Raw genomic sequence first — 22640 nt, 5'->3', positions numbered from 1 at the left:
GGGGGGAGGGGAAGGTAATTCCCTGGGAAATGCCATCTGTTAACTATAGTTATAAACTCAAATTAAGGAGGCAAAGCAGGAGAAGATACGTCTTTCAGTTTAAGGTTTTGTCTTACATGAGCTGGAATAACCCGAAGAATAGAGGCACCCATCACAACTTTGTCACAACACAGCTCTCAGCTGTGGAATAATTAAATCCCAGAATTAAAGCAAGCATTCACTAGTCTAAATAAAATCCTGTCAAACCTGATTTCCACAGGTTTAGGCTACAGCAAGACAGTCAAGATTAGCCAAAGTCTTTCAAAAAGGAAGCCTACCTAAAACAACCTTTGCTTCATTAACAGGCCTGATCTTACCCAGGTGAATTATACCTTTGTCACAACTAAAGTCACACACACCCTGTAGAACTGTGCTACACATAGGACAAAACCGTGAGCTCCTTATCTCTACCTTAGAGGAACATCAGGCAAGCAGGAGGCAGTTCTACTGTCTGTATTAATCTTTGCAGTACAGAGGCTGCTATATTTTTTCTCAATATTTATCCAGAGCTGTATGTAGGGGCATGACCTTGCCTTTAAACAGGACACATCACTGCTACTAGAGAAGATGAAGAAGTGGAAGATGAGAGCTTTTTTTTTTTTTTTTTTTTTTTTTTTTTTTTTTTTTTTTTTTTTTTTTTTTTTTTCCCCAGTAGTGTCAGTCACCTTCCAAACAGCTGGGTGGTTTTGCTGAAGGCTCACTACCCATATTCACAACTACCGTGCTGGCGCATCAGCTATTTAACAGAGAGAGTAGGAACAGGTTCTAGGTAGTAACTGAATCTAGCTGTGACATTTAATTTCAGAGAGATTTTTTTTTTTTCTAAGAAAATGCTCACATGCTCCCCTCAACTCTTGCCATCTAAATATACCTTCAATAATTCAATCAGTAGTTGCTCGATCTTCCTAGTTAAATTATTAAGTAGAAGAGTACAAAACCCCACAACTGAGCATGTGAGATGGAACTCTCTAGGAATGCGCACACAACATCTGGAGTGATCCTCCATCTGAGCCTAATCTCACATCTCCAAACACACAGGATTTCCCTTCTTCCCTCTCTGCTTCCCTCTCTATCTGCCTTTGTGTTTTTCTTTATTAACGCTTCCCATCACCTTTCCTGAAAAAAGCTTTTGGGTGTCCTTGTGGCTTCCCCAGTAAACCGACTGTCTTTTTGTATGATGAATGAAAATGTCAGGTCCCAAACACACTTCAAGGTGAGAGCTCAGAAGAACAAGGAAACATTTTATTTTCAGGAGCTAGGGAAGAGCATAAGGTATCTCAAACTTCAGTGGGACTAAAGGTAAGGGTTTCATACAATAGCTAAAAATGAAAAAGAGAAATCCTTAGAAGAAAATATGGGAAGAAGAAACATCTAACAGATGGGTCAGAGATGTGGGAATAGCAAATGAAAGCTGATGATAGCTTCACTGAGACAAAGGAACGTAGAAAGCATGAGGGAGAATGGATTTGGGATTATACATGAAATGGCAGAGAGAAAGTAAAATGTCACTTTTTAATGATATAATTAACTATCCTTACTGAAGCTTTCTTTCAGCTACTAAATTTGCATATATGCTTCCCATATTGATCCACATTTCTTGTTATTAACTTGTGACAAGGTCAGCTACTTGAAAAGAATTTCTGAACAAGGCAACGAAGTAATTAATTTCTCCGTTACAGAACTTGTTTAGCCAATAACAGTTCTTAATATTTTAAGACAATTTTCTCCTGCTTAGAAGAATATATGGAATATGTGTGAATAAGTAGTAGAAAAAAAACTTACCCCTCAAGGAAAGTGGTGGGCTAATTAAAGCACTTCTCATACGCTGATACAATATTAAAAAACTAATTAATGACAAAATGTGGCTTTCTGGTGGCTTTGAGAAAAACAGTGCGTAAATTAATTGACAGGTATTGTCGCCAGATACACTACATGGCAAGCAAATCAAAACCATGCTGGTCATTATGGGATATATTATAAAATCCACAACTGGTGGTGGTCCACAACTAACAACCCATGCTCTCTGTGCATGACCCTAGGAGATCAGCGTTCTTATGGCAAGATCTCTGCTTTCCCTATAGAGTTCCAGCACTGAGTACCCTCCAACTGTTCATTCCCCTTCCCCCACCATACGCATTTCCATACTGCTGCTTTTCTGATAATCCCCCATGGCCTTGGGACTTCCTCTGTAGCTAAAATAAGATATGAAGCCATATTAGTCTCTGCATAATGAGTGATGAATCAGACCTTACTTCTATACGCTGCCACCGTCTCTCCAGCTGATCAGGAAGAGGAAAAAATGGATACACATAACTCTGGGTGAGCAAATGGAGGATCCTCCTCAGGACAAGATCTTCATTGTTATTAGCGTTACATAGTGCTGTCGCTGGAGATGTGCAGACACAAACCACTCTTTTGTAGGAGCTGAATTTCACAAAAGCACAATGTCCTTTTCTTTAAAGGAAAATGCAAACTAGAAAGAAGAAGTCAACAAGGTGCACAGAGTCCTTCATGTTTATTGACTATCTTGGGGACTGAATGCTGAAAGTAATTTGCACCAAGTTGTTCACCAGTTCTTGAGCTTTGCTCAATATTTTGCTTTACTGGAAAATGACAGAGGAAGAGAGCAGGAATTTTGCCAGTCCAGGATTTCAAACTTCAAATGGAGGAAGCCTGAAAATACTGCTGAACTTTTGCCCTGCATTAATTAATTTATTGAAGAATCCAGAGGGACTAATGCAGACCCCAGCAGTAGGTTGGGTGGAAACATGGAACCCCATGTACACTGCTTAGATCAGTAGTTCACCGAAGATTAAATTAGCCCCAAGGCCATATGCAGAAAGTAGGAGGAGGGTGCTAAGAAAACTGGGCTGTATAAAATGTAAGATCTTCTTTTAAGAAAGGTGTCTGAGAGTTAGTGTTTTTTTAAAATGTGTATAATAGTGATTAGGCTGGGAAATCAGAAGACGTGCCAAAGCTACACATATTTTGGCAGTAGCGTAAGCAGCACAGGGAAGTCCACCGTGGCCAAATTAAAATGCAAATGTCTAAATATTCAGGCACTGCAGCAAGAATTGCCTTGTGGATAGAGTCCAGAAAAGCAGATCACCAAGCAGTCCATGGAAAACAATAGCTGGCAGTTCCTGCAGCAGGAACAAGACTAAAAGTTGGTGCCTGGTCTATCAAATATTCTGCATATGCCGGTCCATTTCATTGATGGAAGAACTATGGTACAGTTAAAATAATTTGAATTTTTAAAACTCAGCTCCATATTCTCTCTAGTAAGGGTAGCAAGAGAGGGTAAGGGACAATTGGTCCTGCCACACTCCATCCTGATCTCGGCACACATCCAAGAATCTTAATGTCATGTTTCAAATAGTCCATGCTTCCTTTGACCACCAGGTATGGCAGCATCTATCCCTTACCCTTTAGGGGCCACAGTGCGTGGCACAGTCAGGAGAACACAACAGACCACACACAGGCCCGCACATAGTCAAACCAAGATGTGATTTGAGCCGTCTCCACAAGGCTTTGTACTTGCTTGTTGTTCCTCAGCAATCAGCAGGAATGATTATTTTCCACAACTACTCCTCTGAGACTGTCAGTGCAGAGCTGCTGACAGTGCTTCTGCACGGGGCAGTGATGCTGCACTGTGCAGTCTAGAGCACGAGAAGAGATGCTTTTCTGTAATGGGCACACTGCATCTAGTGGCGTGAGTGTGAAGAGCCTGAGAAATGGGCATAAGCATGGTTATTTCCATGTAGGGGACCCCTCCAGCCTTTCTCAGAAGCTAAAGTAGGCACCAGTGCCCAGTACCTGACATTTTGAATACAGGCTTTGCAAGCAAAACCCAGTCCACCTGTAAGGTAGACTTCTGCGTGCATCTGGCTTTGCTGTTGAATACACCTGCTGTCTGCATTTTGGTGATCTTCAGAGCATAGATGGCTTAGCAAAAGAGATTCCTGGCAGAGCTCCTGGGAGTGTCATGAAATTAGTATTGTCCCCATTTTGTAGACAGAGAAGAGAGACACAGAGAGATGAGGACAATTTCTCCCAATTGTTGGCAATAAGGACCTCTAAGGACCATGGCTTATGATAACCACTTAAGGGAAGATGCTCAGTGGTGAAATGTTAAAGTCTATTATTTGACCAAAGTAACTGTGGATTTTACTGCTGAAATAGGGGGCTTGTAACTCGCATTTTTCTTAGGTTTTTTTCTGCTGCTTGTTCTATAAAGGAGACCTGCTTGTGGTCATGATTAACACCAACTGGAGACATGTAAGAGGAAATCTGTTGGGACACGTAATATGCACAAAAAGCAGCCTGCCTGACAATGCTCTCTACAGCTTTGAATTCAGCAAGGAACTTTAAATTTTTTATTTTTTTACCTTCACAGGCTGGGAAAACAGTGAAACATATTTATCACTGGTCATCACTTCAGCTTTACCTTTGGTAAGAAAGGAATCTTGCTTACAGTCTCAGATTTTCCTTAATATTTCTGAGACCCAAATGTGGCTGTAAGATCTGTCGAAGGAGGATATGGAGTCCTGATTTTTGCTCCTTCAGGTGCTACATTCCTGATACAGGTAGCATTCTTGAAAATCATATTAACAAAGCCAATGCCTATGCTCTTGGGACAATACAGTCAGTACATTACAATCAGGGTCATTATAACATCAATAAACTGAAAATAATTAAATTACTTTTGATCAAGATGCCTATTCTCAGTGGGTTGGTTGCCTGTTGAATCTGATACTCACATAACCTAAGCAACAGATTCAGGGATCCCAGCATCTGCCATCAGAAGGATGAGGAAGATACACCCTGGTGGCTTGAAAGCGAAGTACATCTCTTTGATTTGAAAGAAAAGGGAAAAAATGATCCCAGATTCTGTTCCTTCATATTTTTTCAGCACAAAGTGTCTCGGGTGAAAAATATTTTATTTGAGAAGTGATCTAAACCAATTCTTTGCACATTGGTACTGCTGGTTTTGCTGGTGATATCTCTGCTGGTGATTTCTGGATCTTATGTTCTTGGGTTTTAAAAAATAATTTAACTGTTTGTATTGTTTGGGTTGGGCATATTTTCCTATTAGACAGAATGTCTTGTATACAGCAGATAAACAAGGCACCTTATTCTTGGACCAAAGGAATCTAATCTGTGGAAGACAAATGTTTTACTTCTAGGACTAGATTTATTTTTAGATTCATAGATTAAGAAATTCCTGGGGACAGATTCTGTCATTGTTGTCCAGCTGAATCATACTCTTATAAATAACCCCACCGTAAAGAATTTTTTTTTTTTTTTTTTTTTTTTTTTTTTTAGAGCAAGACACTCTTCTGCAGATGAGAAGTGATTGAGTCTGGGTCTTAGAAGCTTCCTGCAAAAATCACACTGTTTTTCCTCCTGTTCTCAAGTGAAGGTATAATTTAGTAACAAACAAGATTTGCAGCTTATCTGAAGGGCCATGGATAAAGGCCCTCATAGGCCTACATCCTAACAGATGTTTAGATATATAGTATCTTTGCAGCAGCTTACTTGATCAAAACACAAACCTAGCTAGATTAATGGCTACCACAAGTGATAACTGTTATTATTCCCTAATCTGTGACACAGCAGAGAATACAACAGTCTGATAATCTGCAGATAGCTTCGGTTCCTTCCTCTGCCACTGACTGAGGGAACAATTCTGTGGAATTCACTTGCTCTTTCTGCACCTCAGTTTGCCACCTGTCAAGCAGGAATCATGTCGTTTAGCTTCCAATACGAATTGCTAACATGAAAGTGATGCACGATGGAGTGGTATTTGCTACGCCATCCATTTCTGCAGTGCCACACACACACACGAGCGCTTTGCAGTTATTCACTCAGTTGCACAATGCAGGTATGTTTCTTGCAGTAACTCCTATTGTACTCCTCGTATTACATACAGCAACAAGATGCCTCTTACTTCTACATACCTGCCAGTGACCGTACCTTCTCGGTTTTCAACCCTTCCTCCATTCCTTTATCATAGTAACTTTGTGGTAATCTACTCAGTGCTGGACAAAAATATCTGAGGATTTATTTGGGACAAGTGAAATTAAAATGTCTCTGCATTCTCCTGAACTCCTAAAAGATTGTGTTCTCTGTTCATAAATGACCTTATCCAAAGGATTATTGCACAGCTGGACTCACGTGCCCAAGTGATCTATCATGATGGGTCTTGGCAACTGACACGCTTAATTTTTATTTTCTTCAGTTAAAAAATGCTTTCATGATCTCATTATGTGACTTCGTAACACAACAGCTTGATGCTTTACAGCCTGCCTCTCACTCACTTGCAATTATAATTTCCTTTAAAAGCCATCCTACTGAAATCAATGGCTTCTTGAAGATCAAGGTATCATTTATCCTGTTTAAGAGTGACAGAATTATGTATCTTTAATTGGGCTGAATCATGATGTTATTCTTCAAAACACCTTAGATACTTTGCTTGATCTGATTATGACTGAGTAGGAACAGTCAAAAGACGAATGATTAGGAACTTCCGAACCCAATATACTTAGAACAAACCTTTCCTACAAGACTGCTCTGTCAATTCTGAGCCTTAAACTATTCAGTATAGCTCCTTTAAAAGCACTATTCTTTGTATTTAATATTAATCTCAGATTATAAAATGAAACATACATCCTTCCAATAGCTCAGAATCCTTAGTTCCATTGGAAGTATTTCACATAATGTGCTCTAGAGCTACACTATAGCAGAAAATAGAGCTGTAAGCCATATTGCTAGACAAGCCGATGAGCCTATGAGGTGGAGCTGGGAATAGAAACAGCATTAGTATTCCCTGGGAATGGATGGAAAAGCCATGTCAGCTGTGTAAGTAGGGACTGATTGTCCTTCCTGCCCCATGATATACTCTACATTTAATGTGCCTTATGCCTCTTGAGCCTTGTGAACTGGTCCCAAATTTAGGACACATAAAGGATTAATCAAGCATATACCCAGAAGATGTCAGACAGAATATGTCTATATGCTTGCGTAGTGAGAACAATTCCAGCAGAACCATCTTGTATAGAGAAGAGTATGTGCCCTTTCAAGAAACCAAGAGAAACAGTAGATGCTTGTGTATTTGGATGAGCAGAACACACTAAGTACATCCCAAATTTTCAAAATCATAGGATGGGTTTAAAAAGTACGACACTTGAGAAAATAATGATATAGGATTGGTTTTCTGCCTAGTGATTTCCCCAATCTTCGCTTCTTCATCTTTGACTCACCATCCTAGAACCACAAAATCTGCTTTATTATTTTTATTTTTTTTTAACAAAAAAAATCACATGATCCAGGAGTGAAGCTTTAGAGAAATCCCAGCCAAATATTGTACATTGACAACTCCACAAAAGCTTTTGTTTGGGTCTTCTGCACCAGAGCAGTTTCAGTTTTGCTTTTCATGTTTATCCAGCACACTCAATACGAAAGGATCCCTATACCCTTTCTTCTAAATATGTATATTGTCCTTAACCAGGGAAACTGAGATATAGGACGTTTGAAAGAAATTCAAGTACCAACTGATTGGACTCAATTTGCTACACTCATGAAATGCAGACTTAGTTTTTAGCTGTAAAGCCAATCCTGGCGGTATCCAGCATGTAGTTTCACAGGCATATACTCTGCATTAAAAACATACATACTTGCATACATCCCTATGATCAGGGTTTCAGTACATTGGACCAAATTCTGCCCTGAATTATACTGCCCTGTTTTCAACAGAAATTCCTAGGAATATACATAGAGTAGGCAAAACTAGATTCACCACAGCTTGCATAGCCTACTTCCTTTGCACTCCTTTTACTGATTTTCCTCCCATTTGGCCTCATTCTTAAAGTCTTTGGCAGGTTAAGAGTTAAGCAAATGGTCTGGACACAACTTGTATCTAACTGATCCTCATTCACTGTGTAAAATACACAGTGCAGTCATGTGAGGTAAAAGGATTTTTGCTAATACCTTATTTAAATACTAATTAACATGTAAATACTAAAGATACAGGCACCTTTATCACCCATGTGCTTCCAAAACATTTTAAAACTGATGGAACACACATTCTTCTATTCCTTTCTAAGCAACTAAAATTCATTTAAACACCACATTGATTTTCTTTCCACTTTGTGTCTGCTGTTTGCAAATTAATCCTTATAAGGCTATAAATTCAAGTCAGTTATACCTTGAAATTCATAGGAATGCCAACAGACTTATTATTTGCAGGACTTTCTAGCTGCATAAATAAAATGTCACTAACTGAACATACTAGGCATACAAACTTAGAAAGCCATCTGTAATTAAGAGGCATAAAAGGGCTCCACCATCTTGTTAGGGAAAAATGATAGATACAACTTCAATTTCAAATTAGTTGCCTGGCAAAGAGCAGAAGTGTGTAAACATGCACAAAAGCCAGCGCATTAGTTCTCATTATAGATCTAATTAAATTTAGTTGGACCAACGAATTACAATAGTTTATGTCTCATAACTACTGCATTTTTCTTTGTACTTAGAAAATATAGTCTTTTTGCAGATCTTTTGCTTACACAGGTGCAAATTTCTTGAACCTGACACACACTGTTTCATATCTCACTAGTGATCTTTGGCTTTTGTTTTGCACCTACCAGAAAGCTACACTCCTCTGCCACCTAGTGCTTTAAAGAAGTATATTTGGTATCAACTGCCAGCTCTTCCTGGCATAGTGTGTTCAACAGAACAGATGGGATCTGTGCAAAAACCTTTTATTAATATTTCCTTGCTAAATGGAAGATTAAGAGCAACTTGATTTATCAACCTCCATGGATATCGTAATTGATCACTGCCAGAGATCACGTCTATCTGCAGATCTTAGTACAGTACAAAATAATTCAGCAACTTGCAACCTTTTGTTTCAGGACATTACATCATCTTCCTGGTTCTTTCTAAAATGTAAAATAAAACAATCTTTACATAAAATCCTTATAAAAGAAAAACATAATCAAATAATATGTGTATTTAACCATACGAAATTTTCAGACAAAAAGGAATGTCTTTTTCAACAGCAGGTTCCCCATGTAGCAAAGTGAAATTCCCCAGAGGCATATAATATTTGTTTTAAAATGGATTCTGGAGTACATTTGTAACAACCAGCTTGCTTTTTGTTAGTTTTAATTTACATTGTTTCAAAAAGTGTATGTTTATACATTAACACTATTGCATTTTTTTTTTCCAAAATACATAGAAAGAGGGTTTATTTCAAGTGAGATATGCCACATTTTAGAGGAACTTCGGAAATCTTAAAAAAATTTTATGTTCTTAAAAAGCAATGGAGCTTCGTATTGTCAGTGTTAATAAAATGAAGCTATGAAAGTGAGCTTTCCTTTTCTTTTGAAGGAAAAGTCATTCAAACTAAACTGTTCTGACTCTCACTGAAGGTAATTTTCTTTTTTGTAAAATTAACTGGTACTATATCAATTGTATATTCTTCAATATTTCTCAGTTGTTTCTAATTTTTCTTTTAGAGACATGGTAACCAGATATTTTAATGACTTTTTTCCCCCCACACATTATCAGAAACCACTATGGAACATTATCAAACATCTCAGCTAGATTGCACAAATGCAGTAGTAACATGAGCAGTATGGCTGTGAAATGAGTCATTACCTAGCAAGTATTTTAAAATGTCTCGTGTTGTCACAGCCTAACTTCACTAATGTTTTGTAAGAACTCTATTTGTAAAGCCTATTTATGCTTCATTAATACTGTAATTCAAAAAACTAATGCAATATACTGCCAGTTATGATTATTACTCCATCAGCAGAAACCACATATGTTCTCTCATGCTTAAGAGAAAAATGGTCTTTTTGAAAAAAATATCTATTTCTGAGAAATTAACTCATGACTCTCAACATCTCAGGTTAATTGAGCTTATTTCTTTACAGAAACTTTGTCAAAATATATACAAAAATCAGCTAAGACAGTAAGGTGTAACTGGCCCTATAATACATGGACAAAGAAACAAAAAACCCCACCTCTCCCTAAAATACATACACACCTCTCCCTTGGGATAACAGATCTGTTCTATTGCTTGGCTAATCTCACCTCCAATATGTCAATCTCTGTGAAAAGTAAGCCTTCCATTCTGCATCCTGCTTGCCACCTTTTATTCAGTTCTGAGTGAGTGAGAAACAGATACAACTGGAATAAATCCTGTTTGGACAAATCAGAAAGAACTTACCTTGTTGGCTTGGATTGCTGTCAACTAAACGGCATCAATTTAGACTTATACCAGCTCTCATTATTCTCTTAGACTATGGAGGAAATATAACACCTCCGCCAACATCTGTTCCTACCAGTTCTGTTTCAGAACATGGAATCCAGAGCAAGGAAAGCAGCGAAGCATTACAGCACACACGAGCCCACTCCTTAAGCAGGCGTAGTTGGCTCAGCCACATACCAACGAAGGCTGTTCTAGAAAGTGTAGTCCCGTGTCCTCCATTTGCATATTCCTACTGTCCACGTTGCCGTCACCCACTGAAAACCAAGCTGTAGAAACCCAGGGAACACTTCTCTGTCAGCACAGCCCCCTCAACCAGGAAAGCCCAGGAGCAAATACACTCGAGTGCCAAGGAAACACAGGGGGACCCTACCTAGGGTTAGGGGCCAGCATGTGTTTTTTGGCAGCAAATAGCTGTTAGACTGTTAGAGCCATAATATCAGTGCTGTCTGCACATTGAAACCCCAACCTAAAATTGAAAACAGTCTGAATCTTAAATGCAGTGGTGCTTCAGCATAGCTAAAAGCAAAGTGTAAATCCACAGCTAGGTGCTGTGACTGCACCGCTGGAGAGTACCAGAGGACAGGAGAGGGCAGAGCTGCCCCCTCTCTGCAGAAGACTCCAGACAGGAAGGCACTGCTGATTTTTGTGGCCTTCCAAGCATACACTGACCAACTTAATGACAATGGCTGCAAAAAATCAGCTTTGACCCTTGTCAAAGCTGCAGATTTTCAGTCATTACATTTATATTCGTTATTTCACTAGAGAAATCAAGTGCACCTTGAGGGGCCAAAAAAGGCTTTCCACATCCCTTCAAGACAAAATTATTTTATATACTGACAACATCAAGAAACACTCAACCTTCAGTCTGGTATGGAAAAAGTGTGAATACTACGTGACAACCACTATTTTGCTCAAAACCGCGAATATCACCAAGTATCTCAAAAAGCAATGCTGTAAAAAGACCAGGCAAATTCTGTTAAGAGCCATGGAAGTAACCAGATAACTCTATCTTTCCTTGTTCAAAACCAATAATGATTAGACACAAAGGGTGTTTACTTTTTTTTTTTTTCTTTTTTTGCCTCCTTTTTTTTTCCCCCCCTCCAAAAGAGCAACTGCCAAAACCAGAAAGCAGATTTCCCTTAGGAAACTTAGAATACTTTATTTTACATCTGTGAATGTTTCCCCTTTGTTAAAAACCTCAGCATAGACCATTAGCATACAAATTATTCAGTATACTGTACACACATGTCCAATTGGTAGATTCCAATTTCTCTTTAATTGTTGCCTGCTATGATGTATCACTGAGAAGCATGTCCGACTGCATGGCACAGAAACAACGCCTCACTGCAGAATCATATGGCATGACGTGCAACTCAAGCAGGCTTCCCAAAAGCTCACAGGTTTTCTACATCGACACTGACTGAACAAAATAAGGAAAACATTCTTGAAAATCATGATCTTTCTTGCTGTAGCAGCTGTTTTTGTCAGCATTAGTTTCACAGCATCAATTCTGAACAAACCAAGACGGACGCTTCCTGGCTCTTTCAACGATCCTCTTGCCTTCATGTTTTTCAGTGGGCTTTTCTCCATCATAAAAGACGACAGTCTCTACAGTTGGAGCATTAAATGGTCCTCCTTCCTTTTTACCCATTTCTATCCTTATCAGGCGAGTTTCTGCTTTGACCTTTGCATAACAATAGCCACAAAGGACGTGTTTCTGCTTCAAGTTTCCACACTCAGGACACGTATCTATGTTCGTCTAAAAAGGACAGCAGAAAATAGGAAATTTTGTAATTTGAACAACAGCAACAAAAGAAACAGGAAATAATCACAAACTACTAAAAATGTTAAATACCAGAGAAATTAAATTGTATTTTCAAAATTCACTCTTCTATGTAGTTTTTCTTCTAAGTAACTTGTCTGTAATGTATTGCTATGTCAAATGCTCACTAATAAAAACAGCCTGTGAAGTTAATACCTAAATCATTATGCCTACTGATGTCTGGGAAGACTAAACACCTATCAATTCAATTAGATGCACAAAAAATATAGACCTTTTCCATTTATAGAAGCTATTTAGCTAAAATTCATATTTTGTTGGCTTGCACCTAAACTGTCACTGCTTATTTAACCACAGACTACTGTCACACATGATGAGTCCACCTGTTACAAAATATTCCAAAGATTACCGTGTCTTTTAAGCTTATTTATAAACAGATTCTGGAAAGCTTATTCAGTCAGTAATGACCACTAGAATAAATCTCTATAAAATAAGTGAAATGAAAAATGATTGACATAGATCTTACTCCAGCACACTTGTTTGCCAGCTGCCGGACCCGGGCAGAAGGGCGAGCGTGGGAAAAGCGACGGGGATCAGGCGCCTTCGCCTGCGGGGGGCACGCGGCTCCCGGGAGTCTTGGTGAGCCGAACGGCTGCAGGCGCAGCCGGGGATAGGGGCGGGGGCTGAGGCGAGAGTCCTGGGTCCCACCTGATCTCTGTCGCTGACCTCGGGCCCGAGTGCAGTCGCTACTTGTGTTTTCTCTCGTTGTTGTCAGTCAGAGTCACTGTGGGGCCAACCTAAGGTTTGTCTCGTCACTGGTAGTGCCATATAGCGAGTGCTTGGTTGAAGCGGTTTAGCAAACTTGAGGTCCCCACGCACATGTACACACTTTAGGCTGGGTAGTAATTCTGAGCTAATCGGAAACGCGTTGTGGTAGCTGAGGTATGGTATCTTGAAAGCTTGCTTCACAACAAACTTTGCAGATGTGGGAATGAGAGAAGCCTTCAGATGAGTTTTAAATAGTTTTATTTCCCTTCCTGCTGCATTTTGCAGGCGGTGTTCTCCTTGCGCTTTGTGTCGTGCGCAGCCTAGGTGTGGGGTGATTACATGCACAGAATGAATATGTTGTTGGAGTGGTATCTGTTTAAAGGGTTGCTCTAATACGTACACTTAAGGTGAATTCAGAGAAAAAGAAATTACTTTCCATCCTTTTTTGATGGAACTATTAAGTTATCTAGCGTTATATTATACATATAAAAAGAAAAACTGAAGGCTTTTGGTAAAGTGCCTCCTTAGTCTCAGAAGAGTAATGCTGTGTAATTGCAAATGGAGTTACTAAAGTCTTGTTGCAGTTAAGCAAATGAAGCAGTTCACAATCTAAAACTAGGAAAAGAATCTTCTTCATGGGTGGATGCAGCCAAATATGCCTGCTTTACTCAAGTGGGTTGAATTCTTACTTAGCTCTTAGAAATGGTTTCCTAAGGGAGTTACCAACTTTTTGTACTTAAGGAAGTACTGTATGCTCTGAAACTTGGAGCAATTTGAATAGATATGCCTCCTTATATGGCATATGCAAATATGCCTCCTTATGCTCTCCCTTATTCACCTGTTCCTTGTACTGAGAATTATTTATTTTAGTTCGCGCTTACATCGAAAATATTTTGCTAATGTTCTGTATGTTTTAATTGCTGGCATAGGAAACTGTTGTTCTGGTTTGTTAGTATTTTGTAGTGGAGTGGCTAGCATTATTTCTTTTGTTACCTTTCTACACTGTTTACTCAGTGTATAAATATATTAATTATTACTTGCTTTATTTTTTCTAACTCCTTTAAGTACTGAGTTACATAGTTTTCTATTTTATTTCTGCACCTGTTAAACCATCAGTGTCTGAAATACAGCCTAGAGAATAGATCCGACTTGCAAAATCACTTGTCCAGTGAGTGACTGGGTCTGTGCTGTACTTCTCCCTGGGGATCAAGAATGGACCCCTTGATCCCCCTCATTCAGGATGAGTTACTTTGCCAGCCTGACACCTGCTGCTCTGTTCTGCTGATTCTGTGTCCATTACCAGCACAACATGGATCATTAGAGCAAAATGCAGGGCTACCTGCGGATGGAATGGGAGCTGTTTGTCTTTTACCACTGATTGGATGCATGCTTATCAGTCAAAAAGAGTAGTGGTGTTTTGTTTGTACCTTTCAGCAGAGAGCATCAGTGTCCTGAAAAATTTTGCAAACCACATGTATAATGCCTTTTCAGTAGAAAGTCATAATGCGCTCTGAAGATTTTTCCCACTGGGTAGAAAACTTATTTGAAATGGTATAAACTTGGAGAACAGATTTGTCCTTCAGTCTGCATCCCAGCCACTGCTCCCTATCTGAGACACATTTGCTTTCACCAGGATTGTAAGCAGGTGCTGTGTGAGTATACCAGTAGCAGTGTGCAGCAGTGGGTTCTGTGCTGAGCCAGTCCAGTTCTTCTAGGAAACATTATGAATCTTCAGACTTGTGGTGTGGTTGTGGTGTGTGGTTTTTTTTTTTTTTTTTAATCTGATTAGAACATGCTGATGCTAGGTGTAAAGAGGTTTAAAAAAGCAAGTCAGCATCAGATTGTTGTAGGAAAGATTTGAGCGTATTGGAATTATGTTAGGCTGACTTTTGCATTTCATTTTTAGTCCTTCTGGAAAGCTTGTTCAGATTGAATATGCTTTGGCTGCAGTGGCTGCAGGAGCTCCATCGGTTGGGATTAAAGGTATGTTCAGAAAGTAACTACTTTAGTGAAGGATTCAGGGTATCGGAGAAATAAAATAGGTTGAGCTGTGTACTGGGCCTTTCTTCATCTTGCCTTCTATTACATATTTTGGTGTTCTTTCAGTGGATTTTCACATGTTTTATTTTTTTCTGCAACTCGGTAATTTTTTATAAAGAAGGGAGCATAGAGCTCCATTCTAGGAGAAAAAAATTTCTTGGGTGATTCTGGAGACACTGAGTCGGTAAAATTAGATATCTTCTTTTTTTGAGTGTTCCTGTCTCTTAAGTAAATAACTCCAGTTGTGTGTCCGTATGTGTAGAAATTACACAAAAAGTTACTTCAACTGCTCAATTATTAATATGTGCTTCAGGATCTTTAGAATGGGATTATGGTTGCTGTATGATTATTTAAAATGCGAAACAATATGTTGGGTGGATTCATCAAAATATCACTGTTTAATGTGATTGTAAACTTGAAGGTTTTTAGAAGAGGAAGGAGCAACATCCTTTACAGGCTGATAAACTTGTTTTCTTCTTTTGACTGCTTTCCATAATTGTAATTTAATATAAAAATATACAAAATATTAATATAAAACCCCCCTTGTTCCTTTCCAGCTGCAAATGGAGTGGTGTTGGCAACGGAAAAGAAGCAGAAATCCATTCTTTATGATGAGAGGAGTGTCCACAAAGTAGAACCAATTACCAAACACATAGGTTTAGTGTACAGTGGTATGGGTCCAGATTACAGGTATTACAAATTTTTCTTTGGTCGCTATTTGGATGCATTTTCATACGAGAAAAGTAAGAAACAGATAAAAATTAGCTGTTTCTTTCAAAGTGTATGGCATAATATAACATTGTGTTACACTTTATAAGAAATTAATTTTTAAGGTTTTTTTAATATATTCAATACCTTGTCAAATGACCTTCTGTCTAAAGAATGAGGAGGGAATGAAAAGCAGTGTAGTTCAACCTTAGTTTCAGTCTAAGTATTTCAGAGATTACTCGGATGATAAAGATAACCCAGCACAATCTATGTTTTACGTCGGTGTTATGCCAGACATATAATTCCTTAACGTACTATTTATTAGGAGTTCTCAGTTCTAGTTGTAACAGCTAGTTGGAATACCTCTGACATAGTAATTTTGTCTTTGTTTTTAGAGTACTTGTGCACAGAGCTCGGAAGTTGGCCCAGCAATATTACTTGGTTTATCATGAGCCCATTCCAACGGCTCAGTTAGTACAAAGAATTGCTTCTGTGATGCAGGAATACACGCAATCTGGGTATGTGGTTTTCTGATTTTTGAAGTTGCTCAGAAAGATTATGGTGTTTAAATGTAAGGAATAACACCTACCTGGCGAGGGAATTTTTTGTGTCAAAATGGCAGTAAGTTTATCAGCAGAGAATGTCCACAGAAAGTGGGTCAGCAGGAGGGGCGGATGAGACAGGGTCTTCGTATCTCGCAAACAAACATGTGAGACAAGACAGCTTACTTTTGGTGTGGTACTGTTTGTTGACTAGTCATTCCTGAGCACAGCTCAACTGGTGGGAAGTGTTTCGGGGAAGGTTAACACATCCAAAACAATTTAGTCATCGTAGGTTTTCTCTGAATAAATTTCTTATCAACTGTGATTTTTTTCTGTAGTTTGTTTTTTCTTTTTTTTTTTTCCTTTTTTTTTTTCCTGTAGTGGTGTTCGTCCATTTGGTGTATCACTGCTAATATGTGGCTGGAATGAAGGGCGGCCGTATTTATTTCAGTCGGATCCATCTGTAAGTATCTTAATTTGTAAATTTTACTGCTTTTATAAAACATCTAAAACTTTATATGTGCTCATGAAATACTTTTGATGAGAAGAAGAACGCAGAGCTAGAACAAAAGATCCCTTAACTTCAGAAATTGGAATGAGCCAGTTTCCATGAAGCAGGTGCTTGGAGCAAGCCTGCATCATTCTGTGCCTACGTGTTCCTGTATTGCTTGAGGGATGCCAGCTGTTTTTGAGGGAGATGGCCATCCTTTTTCATGCCTTCCCATCTAGTTGGTAGCTATAGCAGGAGTAGCACTCTGCACCAGGAAAAAAGAAAATTTGACTGCTTATGCTGCTCAAAGAGTTGTTTCCTAAACTGGATGGAACTTAGGCAAAGATGTGTTTAATTGTGAAATACAATGCATATGCTTTAGAATTTAATGACAGTGGTTAATTTAAGTGAGTTTGCTGTGTTTGTACTGCACTTCTGAAAAACTACCCTTTACAACTCATGTGTCAATGCTTTACATCAAGCAAAAAAAGGTCACTGTAGTGTATCATTGATAAGCCTCAGAAATTTTAATTACTACCTGATGCTCAAATGTAAAAAACAAAATGCAGATGTCTTGATTGAGACGTAGAACTGCTGATTATTTTCATGCCAGAAGAGAGAAAAGAAGTGATAGTTAAATATCGTATTAGTAGCTAAGAGAAATCAGGTAGCTGATTTGCAACAGATTGTTTATATTACTTAGTCTTAAAAAAGAAGACTATTTGGAGTGAACCTCAGGAAGGATCTGACTGTGTTCATTCTTAAGAGCTGGCGTACTATTTCAGTTTAAGGAATCCCAAATCACAACTATGTGAATGGCTTAAATTCATCTTTCAAAGTAGCAGGAGGATGAAAATAGGTGGGGTCCTATACAAATGTCTTGTACGTTTTCACAGCATATGTTTCCATATCAATTTAGTCTGACCGTGATGCAAAATAGTCTTCTATACTCTCAGAACTTTCAGTATCTTCATAATTTTTCCTGTATTTTTTACCAAGTAATTGAATATGTAATGTTTAACCAAGTTACACAAAACAATTCAGTATGTTATTTCTTTTACAGGGAGCTTACTTTGCGTGGAAAGCAACAGCAATGGGGAAAAATTATGTCAATGGGAAAACATTCCTTGAGAAAAGGTAATGTGTTTGATACTTGTCTGAAAGGATACTATCTGTTTTGTTCAGGTTCCATGTAAACAGCCAGACCAAAAATGCACCATTTTAGATTATCAAAGTGAAGGTTTAAGATACTTAAGATAGGATGCTTCCAGTTCACTTGCTTACACATGCACAGGAAATTTGCCTTATTTAAACTCCATCGTTTGTGTTTATGGAGAATAATTTCAGTGCAATAAACATTACATTCAACCTATTGGCAGAAATATTGTTCTATATGGTGTCAGTAGGGAAAGTAGTAAATCCTATTTTTTTTAATAGCAATAAATTTTGATTACTAATATCACAGTGCTGACAAATAATGTTTGTATGAGAAATAGGAAGATTTTAGTAGCATTTGGGATTTTAGAGACTAGGATTATTAAGATTTGGAAAGATCTTTGTCCCATGACACAATATGTGAACTTCTGTTTACAGATACAACGAAGATTTGGAGCTTGAAGATGCCATTCATACTGCTATCTTAACACTAAAGGTTAGCAAAATATTTAAGAAGTAAGTTTCTTACTGTTATGACATCATTGATATGATTCACTGAATTGTATTTTCTTTAATAGGAGAGCTTTGAAGGGCAAATGACAGAAGACAACATTGAAGTTGGCATCTGTAACGAAGCTGGTTTTAGGAGGCTTACTCCAACTGAGGTTAAGGACTACTTGGCTGCAATAGCCTAGTAGAAACCAAGCAAGACTGTGTGATTCACACAAAGGTCTTTTTAATTTTGGCTACTTAAATGTTTTTGTTTGCAGTTTTTGCATACTTATTTCTACATGGTTTGTCAGAGAGATTTTTTAAAATATCATCGGTGCAAGTGCAACGGTCCTAATATTGTAATACATGGAATCATTATAGGTAATTCTTTCCCTTGATACATGGAATCTTTGTACACAAAATAGTGTACAACATGTGAAGTTACAATGACATCTTGAAAAAGGCTAAAGAATAAAATTTGAAGGCCACTGTTTTGGGGGAAGGTGTCTGTGTGTCTTTTTAATCACAGCTTGTTTACCTGCATAAAGCTGAAATTTCAGTATCTTTATTGTTGAGGAAACAGAATTTTCCATGTAGAGCCATGGTGAACTCATGTTAGACCTTCTTTTAAAGAATTTAATTTTTGAGTGAACAGGATATGTTTTTTACTTTGGAGTATTATTCAAATATTATGTAACTTCCCAGAATGGTTTTATCTGGTATAAAAGATCATGTACTTTCACAAAGAGGTAGAACAGTCTTCCATTTCAGGTGTGAACTGTGATCTAATTGAGCATCTTTGCTGTTGACTCTCTTGGTCTTTGTGTCTTAAGAACTTGTTTTCTATTACTTGGGTTATTTTCGTGGCCCTAGAAATTGCACTTTTTCAACCCTGAAATATTGTTAGAAATAATGGAAGTAGTAACTCTTACTGAAAACTAAATGCATTTATCACCATCAATAAAAATCAACAGTAGTAATGAAGCAAAATGAGAACATGTAATGTAATTACTTTATCCCTTGAATTGTGCTAAAGTGTTTCCCAATGTGCAAGATGACTCTAAAGGTGCAGTAATAAAAACAGCACTTAATTTATGCATCACAACTTTTACAGGTGCAGAACCAGATGCTTGAATATCGTTCTATGTGGGTGTATGTATTGATACACTTGTTACATGTGTAGAGTCACACAGGTTATATAGAAACACAAAATTTACCGTAAGCGAAACAGGATAAATGTATGTACTTTTTCCAGCAGAAATAATCTGATCTGCAGCCATGTAAGTTACCGTTTTCAGATTTTATTTTTTTAAAGCAGTCTGATTGTTCAAATGTTGATAGTGAACTGGGAGCAACAGCTGGATCACTTTGCTTGTACATAACGCTCAGCATGTATGGGAGCAGCCTGACATGGTTAGCCAGCCATAACTAATGAAGAAAATCAAGTATGAGTTAGTATGCAGAACGTAGTGTATAAGCTAATTGATCTGTTCTTTCCAATCTCTGTCTTCCAATGTTTTATGTTGTTATTAGGTAAATAAGAATTTCTGAAGCATGCCATAAATGAAATTTTATTTCCTAATGTCAGAAATAAAAGCTGTGTCCAAATTGTCCATTAAGACTTAGTCCAGATCACTTTTTGAGTATTTTACTCTGAAAACCAATCCATGCTATGATTCTTCTAGAGAAAATAAACCACTTGGAAGTGAAACTGGAGACTTTTATGTTGCTAGATCTTTTAAGCTTTCAGAATCATTCAGAACAGCAGAATGGTACTTGAATATTCATACGCAGTCAATTTTTAATGATAAGTAATTAAAGGAATTCTGTGTATGAAAAGATGCAGCTAGGTACGTCAGAACGGGTTAGCATGAACTGTGGTAGCATAGTTGCTTCCTGTACTAGGAGCAGATGATTATCAAAGAACACCCTAGGGAAGGTAGTTGAAACCAAAGCAGTTCCAAATAAATCATGCTATCTCACTCCCCAGGTGGTAACAATACAGCAAACAAAATAAATATTTGAAGACTTGGGGGTGTGGTTTGGTTTTTGGTGGTGGTTTTTGGTTTTTTTTAATTCAAGAACTTCCATTTCTAGAATTTTACTCATTTTTAGCAAGTGAAGTGAAAAAAATGGTACCTTCCATTTTTTCCTTTGGTTTAATGATTTAAATGTAGTAACTGTTCTGTGTATTCTATGGAAACTGTTGTGCTCCAAGGAAAGTGCTGCCTTTCAGATACCTGGATTTGCTGTAATTGCTGTAAATGTTGAGGGGGGCGGGGTTTGCCCACTTCCTCACACCCCGATATACTTAGGCCCTGCAGAGAATCAGAGTTCATGGGACTTGGTGTAATTTGGAAAGAGTGCATAATATTTTGAATTCAGGCTTTATTTAGAGTATTAGATAATTTTCTTAGTAGTAGGCAGATAGACCTTGATATTACGCTGTTCTGAAGAGGAAGGTGCTGTGATTTGTTGTGTGGTTTTTTTTTTTAAATGCTTAATCCTGCACTGAGGAAAATAATTTCCCTGTTCAGGTGACTGCATGTCTAGAATAACTAAATTTTATCTGGTATTTAAAGGGAAACTTTGAACTACAGGGAACTAATTGACACCTTTTTCCATTCAAAATGCTTGGAATTTAAGGAAATAGTAATTTTGAGATGTATTTCTCAAATAATCAAATCGCTTCAGGAGTGAGAGATATTAGTGCAGTACAGCAGCAAATTATATGGTGGTTGTGGTCATTTTAAAAAAAAATATTTTTTAGTTACATGGTACTAGTTTGTGTTTTGTAAAACAACACACTGCATAAAGTGAGGGCAAGAGAAGTAAAGTGTACAAACACTGCTCATTTACAAGCTTGATTATTTAAGCTGGCCATGAAGAATGACTTCATTTATTTTGTTCTTCACACAGCCATCTGAAAGTAGAAAAAGACACTGGTTACTGAAGGTAGGTCATGTTCCTGATTTGCATCTCCTGGAAGGCGATCTGCCTCGAGGAACTCACTGTGACATCTACCAGAACAGAATTTCCTTGGGCTTTTATTTAACTAGCAGGATTGGGATCTGAGAACAGCATCACCCGTTAATGGGGTTATTACTTAAAGTAGGTTCCAAGGTGATGGATGATGCAGGTGCACTAAGGCCCTTTGACCTCTCTTTGGCTTACTCCTGCTTTACAGATCTTGTGAAATTGTTTAGACAAGTAAATTACAGTAGGAGCCAGCTGTTGGTAGTAGGTGGAGAGAAGGGAAGTCTTCCCCATGCTGTTGGGGAGTGAAACAAAGAAATTGAGTCAACAGTAAAGTTTTTTTTACTGTTAAGCCAGTATTCTTTTTTAGCAGCACTGGGGTCGCCCTGGGCATTCACCATAAGGGCTCCCAAGAACTAGCAAGGGACATCAGTTTGCATACACATAAATTACACATACTCATTAGATTTCCTGGAAAGGGCTGTCTTATGATAATGAGTTCCTGGAATTCATTTACACAGTCCGAGCATGCACAGTGAAAATAAAGTGAGGGTCTTTGGTTTTCGAGGGAAGAAGTATGTGGTCTTCACAGTGTTTGCTAGTTGACCTTTCAAGAGTATGCACTGTGAAGTCCAGGTGCCTTCTCCCTGTATTAGCAGAATCATCCTCTCTATGATGGGGTCTCTTTTGTCTGGAGTCCCCCTTATCTTAGTTTTCCTGTTATGGGTGTTACCCAAGTGTCCATTGTAAGCCTTAAGTCAAGCCTTGAGTCTGCTGTCAGTGATTTCTGTAGGGAACCTGACGAGCGTTTCAATCTTACCTAAACAGACGAAAGGACCTCAGGAAACCGTTGAGGCTCAGGAGTCCTTGAGAAACAAATGAAGCAAAGCACAAGCAAAGCTTTAATACATCACAGTATAGTCTTCATAATTGTCAGAAATCCATTTGTTTGAGCCCTGTCAGGAGTATTGCTGCACCAGGGAGAGAAGCTAGAGCCCACGGTGAGGGCTACTGCTCGGAAGTAGGCAGCACCTCGGGGCAAGCAGGGAGGATGCTTGCTCGCCTTTAGCACGGACGGGTTGAAGGCGGCCCCTTTTTGTTGGCCGGACTCCATCCACCCAACATGCATCAAGCCACGCCGGCTCCTGCTTCCCTGCTGAAGTTACACCCTTGTGACTCGCCTCTGACCTGTCTGATCTAATGTAAGGGCTTTGCTCCTTAAAGGCTTTTCGGGAGTAAAACACGTACTTATTTGAGGCCGGCCGCGACGCCGGCTGCAGGCAGGCCGGGGAGCTCGCGGCGCCATCTTGGGTGAGGGCAAGGTGCCCTGCGCTTGCCCCAGCCCCTCTCGGCGGCGCCGGCGGGGAGCCG

At 38.6% G+C, this 22640-nt stretch overlaps 2 protein-coding genes across 2 annotated transcripts in view; both read left to right on the top strand.

The window, feature by feature from the left end:
• Positions 1-19912, top strand: part of PSMA2 (proteasome subunit alpha 2) — a 58483-nt gene extending 38571 nt beyond the window's left edge. Inside the window, exons 3-11 of the mRNA XM_026843828.1 lie at positions 215-223; positions 2087-2091; positions 14771-14849; positions 15464-15596; positions 16010-16132; positions 16538-16619; positions 17710-17783; positions 18240-18297; positions 18380-19912. Of these exons, the coding sequence (XP_026699629.1) occupies positions 215-223; positions 2087-2091; positions 14771-14849; positions 15464-15596; positions 16010-16132; positions 16538-16619; positions 17710-17783; positions 18240-18297; positions 18380-18496 (680 nt within the window). The 3' untranslated portion in view covers positions 18497-19912. The remainder of the gene's footprint in view (positions 1-214; positions 224-2086; positions 2092-14770; positions 14850-15463; positions 15597-16009; positions 16133-16537; positions 16620-17709; positions 17784-18239; positions 18298-18379) is intronic.
• Positions 19913-22318: 2406 nt separating this feature from the next.
• C2H7orf25 (chromosome 2 C7orf25 homolog) overlaps positions 22319-22640 on the top strand; it is a 3499-nt gene continuing 3177 nt past the window's right edge. Inside the window, exon 1 of the mRNA XM_026844010.1 lies at positions 22319-22471. Within this exon, the coding sequence (XP_026699811.1) occupies positions 22470-22471 (2 nt within the window). The 5' untranslated portion in view covers positions 22319-22469. The remainder of the gene's footprint in view (positions 22472-22640) is intronic.

The sequence above is a fragment of the Athene cunicularia genome (genome assembly GCF_003259725.1).
Source record: "Athene cunicularia isolate RWA chromosome 2 unlocalized genomic scaffold, athCun1 chr2_part2, whole genome shotgun sequence".
Classification (NCBI taxonomy): Eukaryota; Metazoa; Chordata; class Aves; order Strigiformes; family Strigidae; genus Athene; species Athene cunicularia.
This window is presented reverse-complemented; position numbering and strand designations above follow the sequence as displayed.